General features: G+C 41.3%; 1 protein-coding gene across 3 annotated transcripts in view; it reads left to right on the top strand.

Moving 5' to 3' along the window:
- Positions 1-17,180, top strand: part of USP13 (ubiquitin specific peptidase 13) — a 126,572-nt gene that overhangs the window by 93,559 nt on the left and 15,833 nt on the right. For all 3 annotated transcript variants that reach the window (XM_077879734.1, XM_077879735.1, XM_077879736.1), the window contains 3 exons: positions 1,287-1,453; positions 2,924-3,077; positions 16,889-16,973. In XM_077879734.1, coding sequence (XP_077735860.1) covers positions 1,287-1,453; positions 2,924-3,077; positions 16,889-16,973 — 406 coding nt within the window. The remainder of the gene's footprint in view (positions 1-1,286; positions 1,454-2,923; positions 3,078-16,888; positions 16,974-17,180) is intronic.

Below are 17,180 nucleotides of genomic sequence, written 5' to 3' on the forward strand. Positions count from 1 at the left end.
GAGAGAACGACAGAGAGAGAGAGAGAGAGAGAGAGAGAGAGAGAGAGAGAGACAGGCAGAGGGAGAAGCAGCAGGCACCATGCAGGGAGCCTGACGTGGGACTCGATCCCGGGTCTCCAGGATCACACCCTGGGCTGAAGGCGGCGCTAAACTGCTGAGCTACCCGGGCTTCTCTCATTGTGGTTTTCATTTGCATTTTCCTGATAACTAATGATGTAGAGCATCTTTCCATGTGTTTGGGGGTAATTTATATATCTCTAGAGAAATATCTATTCAAATCTTTTGCCTATTTTTTTAAATTAAAGATTTTACTTATTTATTTGAGAGAGAGCGATGTGAATTGGGTCGAAAGGCAGAAGGGGAGGGAGGGGGAAAGGGAGAGAATCCCAAGCAGACTTCATGCTGAACATGGAGCCCGACACAGGACTCATTCTCGCAACCCTGATTATGACCCGAATGGAAACCAAGAGTTGGACATTTAACCAACTGAGCCACCCAGGCGCCCTCTTAAAAACCCATTTTGTTGGGCAGCCTGGGTGGCTCAGCGGTTTGGCACCGCATTCAGCCGAGGGCCTGATCCTGGAGACCTGGGATCGAGTTCCGCATCAGGCTCCCTTATGGAGCCTGCTTCCCCCTCTGCCTGTGTCTCTGCACCCCCCTTTCTCTCTCTCATGAATAAATAAATAAAATCTTAAGGTAATTTGTCTTTTTATTGTTGAGTGGTTCTTTTTATATTCTGATACAAGTACCTTACCAGATACATGATGTGCAAATATGTTCTCTCATTCTGTGAGTGATTTTACTCTTGATGTGCATTTTCTGAAGCACAAAAGTTTTTAACTATGATGAAGTCTAATTTATCTGTGTTTTTCTCTCTTGTCACTTGTACTCTGGGTGTCATATCCAAGAAAAATTGCCTAACAAAGATCTCTCACATTGAGGTTAGGGAGCTGTTTTGTGTTAATTTTTGAATATGCTGTAAGGTGTGGGTCCAGCTTAATTCTTTTGCATGTGAACATGCAGTTGTTCAAGCACCATCTGTTGAGAAGACTGCCCTGTTCCCACTGGAGTGGTCTTGGTGCCCTTGTCAAAACTCAATTGACCATAAATCTATGGGTTTATTTTTGGACTCTCAGAATCCTATTCAGTTGATCTATAAGTTTATCCTATGCCAGTACCAACTGTCTTGATTATTATAACTTTGTAGGTATTTTTGCTTCTTAGCTCCACAGTGTTATTTCAAGACTAAAAAAGAGAAAAAGGCCTGAGTGTAATTATTTTCCCAGATTTTGCCGAACCACTGACCATGCCTGGTTATGGAGGAGCAGCTTCTGCTGGAGCCTCTGTTTTTGGTGCTACTGGATTGGATAATCAACCTCCGGAGGAAATTGTAGCTATTATTACCTCCATGGGATTCCATCGAAATCAGGCTATTCAGGCGCTACGAGCCACGGTAAGCATGAAAGACTGTGTGAAAATACCTTCCTTTTACTGGAGGTGGTGTGTATTTCTGTCAGTAGCAGTAGAGACTTTCCAGTGTCCTTTGATCATTTCCAATCATGTTTGTCTCGCTCTGTATCCCACCATGGCCCCACAGAGATTTATTTGCATATATTATATGAGGAGCTAAAATAAATGATTGGGGGAAGTTATACAGTATAAAAATGGGAGTAAAAAAAATAGGGAGATAATGCAGCTAGGGCAAGATGACCAAATCGAAAGAAACTCCCTATCATCTGAGTGTTTACTATCAGCAGGGATCTGAGATTTGACTTGAAGCTTCCTGGTGCCTTGGAGCAGAGAGGGATGTATGAGATTCCATGTTCAATAAGACAGTTCTTTAGGAGAAATTTTGCTTTTCTGATACTAAGACCTTGGAGAAATCTCTCTCAAAAGTCCTCATAGAGAAGACTGAATTTTCCACTTCTGTTTCTGTCTGTGGAGAGAGGATTCTTCTGGTATTCATGAACTTCCTGACATTATCAGGAGAGAAGGAACCATAAAACTAGAGCATTGATAGAAGTCTTCCTCTTGCAGTGCAGATATCTGTTTAATATTGAAAGAAATTTCTTTTTTTTTTTTTTTTTTTAAACCCACCCTTCCTTGCCACACCGTATGTATTTTTAAGTAGGTGTCTGCTACTAATTCCTGCTTACCTATCTTGGCTACCAGTTGTCTGCTAGGGTCCATTGTTGAAGTCATAGCAGCTCTCAGCTGACTCATGGAGTGTGGCTAGAACAATCTGTTTCCCTTTAAAATGCTTGAAATATCTCAGCCAGAGTTAGTTTCATTCAGGGTACTTGCTTTGCCCTACTTATTTTTCTCAACTGACTGGTTTATTGGAGATTCTGATGATATCTAAATAAATTCTTTAAACCTAATTTCTTGAGTTTAAAATAATGTCCCTAACTAACCAGTATTGTCATCATTAACCAAGGCATTAATATGGTCTCTGCGGCAATCCAACAGTTCTGTTAATGTTTAGGGAGAGGAGGCACTAACATGGCACTCACATTGGTCCCCTTATGCCCAGCATAGTTCTCTGTGGGAAACACAGTTGATAGGGAATGTAGTGTGTGCAGTTAGTGTGGCTGAGAAAGGTACTTAAACAAATGCCAGACTCTGTACCCCATCATTAGCATCAACCTCCAGAAATGCTGAGCTAAGGCTGATACGGACTTTGGAATGCTGGTCTGCTGCTCAGAACTGTTTTCCAGTGAATCCAATTACAGACCTCAGTTGGGAGACTTGGAGAATGCCAGCTGAATGTACATTTCATATGCAGGGTCAGAGCTTCTCAGAGGCACTTAGGACTAATGAATTCAGGCCTCCTGTCTTCTCTACTTGACATCTTGGTTTAAATGGTCAGGATATAATGAGGCCCTGGGACTGCATACATTATAAAAATGTTTTATTTTATTAGAATAATAACCTGGAAAGAGCACTGGATTGGATCTTTAGTCACCCTGAGTTTGAGGAGGACAGTGACTTTGTGATCGAGATGGAGAATAACGCCAATGCAAACATTATTTCTGAGGCCAAGCCTGAAGGACCTAGAGTCAAGGATGGATCTGGAAGTAAGTTCTTGCCTTAGGGATTGTCTGAGCAGTCGTCACCATACATTTGGCTTGTGCCCTTCCCTCCCACCAGTCATATTGAAACCTTTGCCATCATCTAGAAGTTAGCACAGATCCCATCTTCTCATAAATGGTACATTTGCCACTCTGCATGGCCATGGTGATCTGATTAAGTCTTGGATAAATTCAGTCATGTTGCCTAGAAGTGTGTGTGCTTATGTTTAGTGCTTGCTGTCACTTTGTCATTCCTTTGAGATAAATTTTTTTTCATGGCCCATGTAGTTTTTGTCCAAAAGAGAATCATTACTTTTATGGTGTTTTTTTTTTTTTTTTTAAACAATTGAAACGCAGTCTTATATCCTTGACCCTGTCATTACCCATACCAACTGCTGATAATTTTCTGAAGGGCCAATCAAGATGGCGGGAAGAAGCACCATCAGCCAGTATTCTACCTTTTGTTTTGTTTTGTTTTAGTTTATTTATTTATCTTTTTTAGAAATCTCTACACCCAATGTGACACTTGAACTTATGACCCAAGATCAAGAGTCACACAGTACTCAATCTTTTAATAGCAAACATGTATGTGTCACTGTGTACCAGGCACTGGTTCTAAGAACTTTGCATATGAACTCTCATTGCATCTTTAACACATCTATTCTACATGTGAGAAAACAGAGGCACAGAAAGATTAGGCACTTTGCCCAAGGTCACACAGCTCTTAAGAGTTGCAGCCAAAATTCAAATCCAGAATCCCATGTTCTTCACCATTGCGATGCCTTGATTCTTGGCCTGTCATTGCCTTCTGTAAGTGTTTACGTTTGTTAGCCTGGCATTCGTCACCTCCTCCAGGCAGATGCCAGCATGCCTTGTCTCAGTGTTATTTTTATGTACCCCCCACTTTTAGCTCAAATGCCTGGGACTGTAGCCACCACCAGCCTTGTCAGGGCACTAACCCCCTTCTTTCTACTTCTGGGGTCTTTCTCAGGTTAATCCTTATTTGTGAAATACCCTTCTCTCTCATCACTGTACACTAAAATCCTTACCAGTATTCAGAACATGACCACAGATTCCATTCCACAGGACCTTCAAAGATAGTGCTTCCTTATCTCGTGCTAGTAATAATTATACCAACATTAACAATACTTCCATTTATGCCACATTTAATCCTCACAATAATCCTATCATTAGGATTTTTGATATCATTATTATCTCTATTTTATAGATGAAGAAACTGAGGTAGAAGAGAAAGTTAAGTTTGTCAAGGTCACAGACCTGTCTAGTGATGGATAGAATCAGAATTCTAACCCAGGTAGTCTGCTTCCAGAGGCTGTGCCTGAAGCCCCTATAACAAAGTGTTTATTCTTCTGTTACTAGAAGTATCAAATTCAGAGGCACCTGGGTGGTTCAGTCAGTTGTCAGTTAAGCATCCAACTCTTAATTTTGGCTTAGGTTATGATCTCAGGGTTTTGAGATCAATCCTCATGTTGGACTCCATATTCAGTCTTGTTATTACTTTTTGGTAATCGGTGGCTTGCCTAAAATATTAAAAGCTGTTGTGGATGTTATTCAGTAATTCATGAGCAGGATATATTATGTGCTACATTGTCTATCTGTTCACTGCTTCCTTGATTTTCTGTAATGGGCTTTTCTTTGGGGATGGTGAGTCTTCCTCGCAGAAGAAACAGTCCACACGATGGAGCCATTGTAAAGCTGCCAAGGTATTTGGCTGTAGAAAGAGGGAGAGTCCGATCATTAGGTTTCTATTGGACCTTGGAGGGATCAGCCACTCTCTTGAAAATGGTCATTAATGTTATGGAACAGCCACATCATTCCCTGGGGCTTACTGAACTCAGAGTAATCTTCCAGTACTCCTGGCCCTGCTGGTTTTTGAGTTGCATCTTTGAATGGGATGTCATGATGATGCTTTCAAGCACCTTTTATTTTTTTATTTTCAATTAAAAATTTAAAAAATCTTTTAAAAAAATTTTAAAATTTTTTTAAAAGATTTTATTTATTCATGAGAGACAGAGAGAGAGAGGCAGAGACATAGGCAGAGGGAGAAGCTGGCTTCCTGCAGGGAGCCAGATCTGGGACCCGATCCTGGGACCCCAGAATCATTCCCTGAGCCGAAGGGAGGCGCTCAACTGCTGAGCCACTCAGGCATCCCTCAAGCACCTTTTAATTTAAAGGCACAATGGGCCAAACTCTGTGATCCTACTCTTCACTGCCCCCAAATTTAGAGTGAAGGTGAAGAGGAGACAATAAGGCACTATGAGCCATCAAGTATAGGATATAGTGAATCTCAAAGCCGTGGTAGGGGGATCCTGGGTGGCACAGCGGCTTGGCGCCTGCCTTTGGCCCAGGGTGTGATCCTGGAGTCCTGGGATAGAGTCCCATGTTGGGCTCCTTGCATGGAGCCTGCTTCTCCCTCTGCCTGTGTCTCTGCCTCTCTCTCTCTCTCTCTCTCATGAATAAATTAATAAAATATTAAACAAAAAATAAAATAAAAAATAAAAGCAGTGGTAGGTGAAAATTTTAATTATGAAAAACCCCAAAATGTACCCTAACTCACCAAATGCATTGTATCTGATTTTTAAGAGGAATGGATGTTTTTAAAGTAGCCTTTCCAGCACTGTGCCTTGCCCATAGGAGGTGATCAGAAAATGAATGATTGAATGAAGAATGGATGAGGATCAGGACATAGTGGTCACGTGGATAATTTTTTTGCTGCCTCCATGAAGTGCCAGATGGAGGAATTGGGAGTGCACTGTTTGGTGTTACATTGCATAAGTCACAGGAAAGGAAAAATGTGATTTCTTGTACTTTGTTGCATTAGCACCTAAACTCGTATGTCAGTCACCTTTTTTTATATTGTTTATATTGTTTGTTTTTCTTATAATTAAAAGGGTATTTAATAATTTCAGCCACTTAAGAAAATGCAGATATATGAAAAGAAGAAAATAAAAATTACTTCCAACCCTAAAACCCAGTCATAAACACTGTTAATGTTTTCTGTATATTCTTTAGGCCTTTCTATACAAATATAAAATGACTATAAATATGAATATTTATAAAATGAAACATTCTTTTTTAAAATGAAACATTCTAAAAAAATGAAGCATTCTATTCCATACATGCTATTTTTCAAAAGATTTTATTTATTTATTTATTTATTTATTTATTTATTTATTTATTTATTTATTTGAGATTTTACTTATTTATCCATGAGATACACAGAGAGAGAGGCAGAGACACAGGCAGAGGGAAAAGCAGGCTCCCTGCAGGGAGCCTGATGTGGGACTCGATCCCAGGATCCTGGGATCACACTCTGAGTCAAAGGCAGACCCTCTACCACTTAGGCACCCAGGTACCCCAGATTTTGTTTATTTATTTTAGAGAGAGAGAAAGAGAAAGAGAGGAGAGAGAGAGAGAGAGAACATGAGCAGAAGGGGCAGAGGGAGAGGGAAAAAGAATCTTAACCAGACTCCATTTTATTTATTTATTTATTTTAATTTATTTTTTAATTTTAATTTTTATTTTTATTATTTTTCAGACTCCATTTTAAATGTGGAGCCAGAGACTGGGCTTGATCTCACGACCTTGAGATCATGACCTGAGCTGAAACCAAGAGTCAGCCATTTAACTAACTGCCCACTCAGGCGCCCCTATACATGCTATTTTATAATGCTATTTTATGACCTGCTTCCCCCTAACTGTGGATGTACATATGTGTATGCCTAGATCACTGAATGTATATTAATAATACCTCATTGTATAGTGCTACCATAATTTATATGCCTGATTTAGACCAAGTGATTGTTATTTAAATAAAAGATGATTACAGAAAGACTTTCAGATATGGGGCTATTTTTACATTCAGAAGATGACAGCAATTATTATTTTTAAAGATTTTATTTATTTAGATGAGAGAGAGCATGAATGGGGGGAAGAACAGAGGGAGAGGGAGAAGCAGGCTCTCTGCTGAGTGGGGTAGGGGGAGAAGGCTCGATCCCAGGACCCTGAGATCATGACCTGAGCTGAAGTCAGACTTAACCTACTGAGCCACCCAGGTGCCCTGGCAGCAAGTAATTATTTTTAAATAATAAATTTCTTAAAGGATGAATTCCCTTTATAGAAGTATAGCAAATGCCTCCTTCAATCCCTATCGAGGTAATAAATGTTTGTTAAACATTGAAGTTTCTTTTCTCAATTAAAAATGACACTGAATTAATAAAAATAAAAAAATAAAAAAATAAAAATGACACTGCATGGGGGCAGCCCGGGTGGCTCAGTGGTTTAGCACTGCCTTTAGCCCAGTGGGTGATCCTGAGGACCCAGGATCGAGTCCCACGTCAGACTCCTTGCACGGAGCCTGCTTCTCTCTTTGCGTGTGTCTCTGCCTCTCTCTCTTTCTGTGTCTCTCATAAATAAATAAAATCTTATAAAAAAATACACTGAAATGAATATTCTTGGGCTCTCATTTGCTTATTTCCTTTTCTAGAAGTGAAGTTTTTAAGTTAAAATTGCCTATTTTTGAATTTTTTTCTTAAATATTTTATTTATTTATTTGAGAGAGAGAGAGAGCACAAAGTGGGAGGAGAAGGAGAAACAATCCCTGTTGAGCAGGGAACCTGACATGGGTCTGGATCCCAGAAACCTGGGATCATGACCTGAGCCGAAGGCAGATGCTTAACCAACTGAGCCACCCAGAGGCTCCTGTTTTTGAGGTTTTAATGCAGAGTATCACATTGCCCCCAGAAAGACAGCTTTGGTGGCTCTCCTGCTCCTGTGTCCTTCCACTAGTGCTGTCAGGCTTAAGCACTCTTCTTATTTTTCATAAATTTATTGGCTGGTTGGTTTTTTTCTTGTGTTAATCACTTCCTCATCTCCTTTGATCCATTTTCTCATTTTTATTGAGGTTTTCATCTGTTTTTTATTGAGTCGTGTGAGAGTTTCATATATTGCATATTAGCTTGGGAATACTGGTAAGTCTACAGTATTGAGTTTTTCTGGCCAGAAACATGCTATCTTTTTTTTGCTCCATCTCTCCCTTCTCCCGCCCCTGCAAAGCCATATGGTTTTCCTCATAAACTTCCTGTGTATTTTTGGTTTAGTTTCTTCTCAGGATTACATTTTCTGTGTTACTAATGAATACAATTTTTTCCCATTATATTTTCTAAATCATTACTGCTGAATTTTAGAAAGTTCCTGATTTTGTAATTGGCCATTCTGTAGGGGTTTGATTAGAATTACATTGAATTCATAAGTTCACTCCAGGAGATGTGTATTCTGTGTAGGTAGATTGTTTACATTCCCAAAACATTGCTTTTTGACCTCTTTTTGGGTTGGTGAGTTGGATGGAGACATTTGACTTGAGGGTATGAAGACAATTTAAGTTTAGGTAATAGTTTTTTAGAAGCGAAATGGAGAGCCAGAACAGACACAGACAAGCTAAGTAAAGCCAGCAATCCCAGGGTTCTGGGATTTTCAGGGCTCTGCTGTAAGTGGCAGGAGAGCCGAGCCAAACCTCTCTGAGTCAAGAGGGAAGTATGGTATCATAAAAGCTGGACAGCACCAGGGAGACCTGACTCTAGGCGTGCCCTTGATTCTGGGATGGAAACCCTTTTATCTTGTTACTCCCCTTGGCTCTGCTTCCATGGGTTGGTTCCAGCCTCAGATAGGCTCTCCCTAATGGCCTCAAGGTGGCTGCCAGTGCCTCCTACGACATATCTCTCAAAGTTAAAATCCAGCAGAGTATTGTCCTGGAGTTCTTAGCGAAGGTCCTGGGAATCAGAGTCTTAGGCTGCCCAGCCCTCTCCTGGTCCCTAGCCTCACTCATGGAGCCTGAGGGTGGAGCTTGTAAGCTGAGAAGGGAAGCATGGTCCCTTCAAACACTAGTTCAAATGTAGTCCTGGACCAGGAGAATCAGCATCACCTATGAACTGGTTAGAAATGCTGGGTCCCCCTCTAGGCCTCTGGGGGTGGGCCCAGTGATCTGGAGGTCAGCAGGTCAGCAGGCCCTCCAAGAGGTTCTTTTAAATTTTTAAAGACTTTGCTTATTTATTTGAGAGAGAGAGAGTGTGCAAGAATGAGCATACATACGAGTAGGGAGAATTGCAGAGGGAGAAGCAGACTCCCCACTGTGCAGGGAGCCCGAGTGGGGCTTGACCCCAGGACCCTGAGATCATGACCTGAGTTGAAGGCAGACACTTAACCCACTGAGCCGCCCAGGCATCCAGCCACCGAACCCTTCCAACTGGTTCTAATTCAGCGTAAAGAACCACCACCCTAAGAGCCAGATTAGGTTACTCCGGCCTTTAGAAGGAAAATGGTGGCTGCTGGGACATCACTACACCATGTTAATGCTGAAAATAATGACAAGGTGGGAGTTTGAATTGGAAAAAATGTGACTATATAAGGACAAAGATTGAAGAAGCATTTGTATCAAATTCTTCCTTTAGGGAATATGTTGACTAAATATCAGTACTGCATTTTTTTTTTTTTTGAATAAGGAAATAATGTCATTGAGTGAAACTCTTTTATTTTAATGTCATCTAGTTTGCTGGGAAGAGCTAGTGCTAATAACCCTCGGTGAAATAGTGGCTATCCTTTATTGAAGGCCTGCTATGCACTAGGCACTTCCTGGACAGCTTTCCTTCACTCCTACAGTTAAGTGTTCATATGAGGAGATGAGGGCCTAACAAGTGAGGAGACTGGGTGGTGGGAGAAGCAGCTGGAAATTCAGGTCTGTCTGATTTTGAAGCCTGTTCATGTCCTCCTTCATTTCTAAATTGGAAAGGAGGCGGGCGTCTATTTTTCAGAAGGCTCTATTTATCATCGTGTTCTGCACATTTTAGGGCTATCACCTAACTTTCTGTTGAGTTTTTAGAAACTATAAAAAGTGGAAAATCAGGCCTTCAGTTTGACCTATCTGGGCTTCTGCTGTTTGCAAAATTATTTCTGTTTCTATGTGGCACTTAATGAGCGTTTAATTTTTCTTTCTTTCTTTCTTTCTCTTTCTTTCCTTCTCTCTCTCTTTTTAAACTCACTGATTGCCAATGCAATTAAAGTGTGATTAGGCTGTGATTACTCAAAATCTTCTGTGGCTCCTTCAGCCGCATCACCGTAATGGCTTAGACAGCTTCTATGGCAGCTGAGATTTTCCAGCAAGGGGAGCAGAGAGACATTTCATTTACATAATGGTGAGGCTCCTAAAGTGCCAGGCTCCCTGAGGAATGCAGTGGGAATAGGATCCACAGAGCAGGAGGTGCAGCCACACAGGACAGCTAAGCACCAATGGTCTACTTGAAAGCACAACACACTTAATGCAGCTGGGCTCCAGTGCTCATTCCACTTCAGCATCTGTTTGTAATTCCTGTGGTGTTACTGGAAGTTAAGAGGAAGCCACTCTGAAATACATTAATTTATACTAAAGTATGAATGACTGAGAACGATGAAGCTTGTAGGGAATTGTTTAGTATTTGGAGTTTTAGGCAGTGTCATAAAGAGAAGTCAGGGGGGCTTGGTAATTTTGAACTGTGTAGGGTTGAGGAGGTCATTTGTAGATCCTTGAAGACTCTGTTCTTGTCAGTTGCCTTAAGCTGTTGCTGATTTACCCCAATGCTCCTATTGCTCTTTTTGGGAATTCTTAAGTTTTCTAACAGCTCCAAATCCAAATCTACCCAGTTCTCCCCCCCTCCCCCCCACCCATGGTCTTTTCTCAGAGCAGGGACAAGGGAAATCAGATTGTTCGGTAGATATTGTTTGCAGGTAAAAGGTGTTCATGAATCAAATATCAATAAATTGGGAATGACATTTTTTCTCTGTTGTTCAGAGGGGGGTAGAGATGAGTAATGGAACAAATTATTGAATTAGGAAGATTCAGTTGGAAAACTCAGTTTGGGCTTCTCACCAGAAGGCTGTGGTGGTCCAGGAGGTGGCTTTGTGGCCATTTCAAGGAGTCTTTTGGTGTTTATGTATTCTGTGCACTCACTGCAGACCGACTAAATACTGTATCCCACCCTTACGAGATATTGCTGCTTTGCAAATATAGATAGATGCTACAACGGTTTATAAAATGTAAATGAATTGAACTGCACTTCTGAATCTAGAGTTGCTTTAGGTCATTATGTGTTGTTGAACTCTAATTTTCAAAAAGGTAAGATCATGATTCTCAGGGTACATTTAAATGGAGCACAGATCACAGATTTTCTTTGATTGGCTAATTCACGAGGGAACCAGTTAGTTGTTATTACCTTCAAAGCATCTGAGAAGCTAGGATATTTAAAGGTAACTTGATTGCTGAATTAAATATAAAATCAGTGTCTCAGGATCATAAGGTTATATGTTCCACTGGACAGAAATTTTTTGTATCTTTACCAAATAAAAACCTACAAGTTAATTAGTAACTTGATTAAGTCTGGGACCTTTAATCAATAGTCAGCCTTGAGATGAACTTTCATCTCTCTAGACCAGGGGCCAACAAACCTTTTCTCTAAACGGTCAGATTGTAAATGTTTCAGGCTTTGTGGGCCATAGTCATGTCATCTCATATTTTTGTACCTCTCCTCCTCCCCTTTCTCCTGGGTGGTACAAAAGTAGGCTACGGGCTGGATTTGGCTTATGAGTCATTGCAGTATGCCAGCCTCTACCCGAGACAGTCCTTGGGTGGCCATTTCTCCATAGGACATGAAAGGGCAGGCTGCCTGCCTCTTCTGTTTTCCAAGTGTCACATTCGTTTTCTGACAGTGCTTTCTCAAAGAATAAAATCAGAGCACAATCACTGTTTTGTGGGGTAAGGGTGCTGGTGGTAAAATTTTGACATTAAAAGATTCTTCATATTAGAAAGGTTGGAAACATTTTCTTATGTTCAAAAAAGGACCAGTTTTGTTAGGAGGGGGAAGTGAGGGGCAAAGGGGCTAGTTTCAGACATCATTTAATTCTGGCTTTCTAGAGGGACATGGTGGTTTAGGCAATGTTAAGCTTTTCTACGTGTTATAAAAGTTTCTCTATTGCAAGTCAGCATTTTAGAAATGATTTTGGAGGGGGGGCCCTTGGTGGTGCATTTGGTTAAGTATTCAACTCTAGGTTTTAGCTCAGGTCATGATCGCGAGGTTGTGCAATCACCCTGCGTCAGGCTCCCTTCTGTCCCTTTCCCTTTGCCCTTCCCCTCATGCTCTCTCTCTCTTTCTCTCTCTCTCTCTCTTTCTCTCTCTCAAAGTAAATCAATAAAATCTTTGAAAAAATGATTTCTCTCCTTTTCCCTCTGCCCCTTCCCTCACATGCTCTCTCTCTCTCTCAAAGTAAATAAAATCTTTGAAAAAAATGATTTCTCTCCCTTTCCCTTTGCCCCTCCCCTCACACGCTCTCTCTTTCTCAAAGTAAATAAATAAAATCTTTGAAAAAAATGATTTGCCTTGCCTCAAACTGCCTATTCTATCCACATGAAGAGGGGTCTGCATATTTTGAGGGAGTGTGCACACTGATGTTTCTGGAGAAGAATCAGCAGTAGCTTCCCTGTTGGATTTATTCACTTTCACTTTCTCTTTGGAAGCAAATATTAACTGAGATTTATTACCTGTTGAATTTTTGCAAATGTGTTGAGAGAGATGCTCTCTTTTGCTGTTGGTTCCAGCAGGAGGTCTTGAATAATGCATGGGGTGGTTGCTTGATATTGATAAACATGGTTAATTTTAATTATAGAACTAAGATTTATACCAACTTTTTTCTTTAATTCATTTTTATGATTTTTGAGTATACATTGAATTTTTTCCAACCAAAGAGATGAGAAATGTCTTTGGAGGCTTAATGACATGTTTGGGTATATGGAATGTATGGTTCTGTCCTTTTCTCTATTTGTTTTGTCCACCCATTGGCTGTGTTGGTATCCAAGCAGTGTTCCATTGTATGACCTGGGCTTAAAGTGGACAATGTTCATTAAATAGTCTGTTTGATTATTTAAGTCATTGTTTTGGGGAACAGTTCCATGGGAAAGGGGAAGCTTTGGTTTGGGTATCATATCCTCTATTTCATGGAAACTCTAAGAAAGCAGCTTCATTTGGGGAGACCAATACTCTACCTCAAACTGAAAAGTTGGACTTTGATACAGAAGTATTCCAAAAGAGTTTTAAAACCCAACCAAGGTCAAGAAACATGAAAAGGTCTCCACTCTCTTCCTTGTTTACTGGGAAGGGCAACAGGGAGGGTAGACCAGGGTAGGATTCCTGGGTCACTATTTCAGAAACTAAGTGTCAGGCAAAATGGTTGTGTCATTCATAATTGACAATAGGTGGTTTATAGATTATATACAGTATAAGATGATATGAAAACAAGTGAAGAAATGGAGTGAACAGAGTTATTCTCTAATTCACACATTTATTTATATACTTAACAAATACTTAGGAAGCGCCTGTTGCATGATAAGCCACCATTCTCTGTGCTAGGAATATTTCAGTAATATAACAGACCAATTTCCTGTCCTTATGGAGATATATTTTAGTCTGAGATAAAAGGAGATAGACAATAAATGCACAAGTAAGTAAGGACATGGCAGGAGTTACTTCATGCTATTTAGACAATAATAAAGCAAGGTTGGGGAGGAGGTTAGGAGTGAGGGTGGGAGTGGGAGAGTTGCTATTTTATAAAGTGGTTCAGGGATAATATTTCATACATGACTTCAATGAAGTGAGGCGTAAGTCATGTGATACCCGAAGAAGAGTTTCAGAGAGAGAACACTAAATGTAGAGGCTTGAAGGCCAGAGTCTGCTGGGTGTGTTTGAGGAGCAGCCAGAAGGCAGGAGTAGCTGGGGTGGAATGGGGGGGAGTTGCTGGGGTAGGATTAGGGGAACATGGGAATAGCTGGGGATGGAGTGAAGGGGAGAGGGAGTAGCCAGTTGAAGTGAGGCGGGGGAGTAGTTGGGTGAAGTGAGAGAAAGGAGGGAGTAGCTGGGTTGGAGTGAGGGGGAGGGGGAGTAGCTGGGGTGGAGTGAGGGGGAGAGGGAGTAGCTGGGGTGGAGTGAGGGAGAGCAGGAGTAGATGGGGTGAAATGAGGGGGAATGTGGGAGGAGTTGGGCTTCAGAGGCCTTTGTGAGAGGAAGAGTTTACTCTGAGATGCAAGATAATACTTGGAGGGTTTTGAACAGTAATAACCACAATCTGACTTCCATTTAAAGGCCACTGTGAAAGCCATACTGAGAATAGTAGAGGGCAAGGAAGCAAGCAGGAAGCCCAGATAGGGGGCTGTTGTAGAATTTCAGACAAGTGATGATGGTAACTAGGATCAGGCATTACTAGTGGAGCTGGCAATAAGTGGTTTGATTCTGGATATATTTTGAAGGAAATGTTGACATGATTTGCAGATAGATTGGATGTGTGTAAAGAGCATGAGCAAACTTGAAACTGATGTAACATTGTGTGTCAACTATACTCAAAAAAATTTACGAGAAAGATAAAAAGAAAGATATATGTGAGAAGTCAAGATTTTGTCCTGAATGGAAGAATGGAATTACTGTTAACCAAGATAGATAAGGTTGGGGAAAGAATGCTAAACAAACTGGAAAAGAAAAGGAACTTCCTTAACCTGATGAGGAGCATCTGCGAAAAGCCCACAGCTCATATCATGTGGAATGGTGAAAGACTGAATGCTTTTCCCCAAAGATCAGGAACAAGACAGGGATGTCCACTCTTGCCATTACTTTTTTTTTTTTTTTTGAGAGAGATAGGTGGGCAGCCCAGGTGGCTCAGCAGTTTAGCGGCACCTTCAGCCCAGGGTGTGATCCTGGAGACCTGGGATCGAGTCCCGGATCAGGCTTCCTGCATGGAGCCTGCTTCTCCCTCTGCCTGTGTCTCTGCCTCTCTCTCTCTGTGTCTCTCATGAGTAAATAAATAAAATCTTAAAAAAAAAAGAGGGGGGGGGTCAGAGGGGGAGGGGCAGAGGGAGAGAGAGAATCTCAAGGAGACTCCCTGCAGAGCATGGAGCCCCATGAGGACCTCTATCCCAGGACCCTGAGATCATGACCTGAGCCAAAATCAAGAGTTGGATGCTTAGATGACTGAGCCATCCAGGTCCCCCCACTCTTGTCGTTTGTATTTAGCATTGTAATGGGACATCCTAGCCAAGGCAATTAGGCAAGAAAAAGAAATAAAAAGCAACCAGGTTATCAAGGAGGAAGTAGAACTTGTCTCTTTGCAGATGATATAATTTTGTATATAGAAAATCCTAAGGAATCCACTAGAAACTATTAGAACTAATAAATAGGTTTAGAAAGATGGTAAGAAACAAGATCAGTATACAAAACTCAGTTGTATTCATGTGCATTAGCAATAAACATTCAGGAAATTAAGAAAATAATTCAGCTTAACACCATGAGACTGGATGAGATCATCCAAAGAGAGAAAAAAGGTCAGGATGGAGAAAAGAACGTCTGTGGTCTGAGCTCCAGGTCACCAGTGTGTCAAGGTGAGGGAGATGAGGAGGAGCCAATGAGACAGCCAGACAATCGAGAGATGGTTATGTGCTGGGGGCACATATTTGAGGAAGGAGGAGGTGATCAGTAGTGTGTGATATGGCGAAGGGGCAGTAGGGTGGGAACTCGTGGCCAAGTAAGTGGAGGAGTCTGGGTGAACAGCAAAGGAGAGAAGGAAAGAAAGGGAGAGTTGAGGGAAAAGGCTCTGTCCAGAGACAGTTACTTTGGAAAATAGAATAAAAATAGAGCACTAGAAAAATGAATATGCAACCCCATTTTTCCTTGTTAGATTCCACAGACATATTATTATGACAGTTTGTAAACACTCAATTTCTGTATCTCTTTCACGTGGGCTGTGACGGTTTGCAGAGTGGACTGGTACTCGTCCGTGGAACTCACTCTGTTGTAGATCTAAGCCTGGCTGGGGGAACATGAGCTGGAATTCATTCAGGATGGGTAGGTACGGAATACTCTGCTAGATGGCAGGAGGTACTTGTTAGAGCATCAACATTGGTCTTACACTCCAAGGCTCTGTATTTCCATGTTCAGAAAGAACAAAGTCTGAATTTTGGTTCCATAGAGTTTATTGTGAACAAGTCAGAAACCACAAGAAGCCTATTCAGAAGCATTATCCCTTTCTATAAAAGACAACAGTGATCTGTGGTCTTCCTCATAATCCGGACATTTGTATGGTATTTTAGTCTGAGTTGCTCATTTAAGCTTTATACAACCCTGTGAAGTGGGTGGATTTTTCATCTGTGTGAAGGAACAGGCTCTGAGAGAGGCAATGGCTTCTCCTCCCTCATGCTGCTTAGAAGCGATAGGGCCAGGACTGCCCTTTAGACCCGTGAACTCACCACCAGACTCAACTGTGCAATTTTTAATCCCCTTCCAGATATGAATTTCATGTCAGCTGTACTTTGATAGTTTATGCCCTGCGTTACTATGAATTTGCAGGTTGAAGTTGGTGTCACCATGGGTGGGTGTGTGGTTGTGTGTGTTCTCAGCCTAGCAAGGAAAATAGACTTTGTCTTTCAATGTAAACAATTGCTGAGTTGCACTGTTGTTGCCTTTAAACTCTGATCAGGGGATGCCTGAGTTGCTCAGGGATTGAGCGTCTACCTTCGGCTCAGGGCATGATCCCCAGGTCCTGGGATTGAGTCCCACATCGGGCTCCCTGTAGAGAGCCTGCTTCTCCCTCTGCCTGTGTCTCTGCCTCTTTCTCTGTGTCTCTCACGAATAAATAAATAAAATCTTTGGAAAAAAAAAAAAAACAACCCTCTGATCAGAAGGCTTGTTGGTTTCTAGAAATGCTGCCTTGTAACAGAGTTGTTTCCTCTTTCATAGTGTATGAATTATTTGCGTTCATCAGTCACATGGGAACATCTACAATGAGTGGCCATTACGTTTGTCATATTAAAAAGGAAGGAAGGTGAGTCTTTTTTAGAAAATCAATGATATCTGTGTTTTATTGAGCACCTACAGTATGCCGGGCTCTCTGCGAGGTGTTGCACATATTATCTCAACTGGTTCTCACAGTGGTTTTGTAGGGATATACTTTTAAAGCCATTTTACATATCAAGCCACTGATGAAGAGAAGCTGACTAGCATGCGCTTATTAGCCTGGACATAGCTGGGT

This window comes from Canis aureus, chromosome 31 (assembly GCF_053574225.1).
Source record: "Canis aureus isolate CA01 chromosome 31, VMU_Caureus_v.1.0, whole genome shotgun sequence".
Classification (NCBI taxonomy): Eukaryota; Metazoa; Chordata; class Mammalia; order Carnivora; family Canidae; genus Canis; species Canis aureus.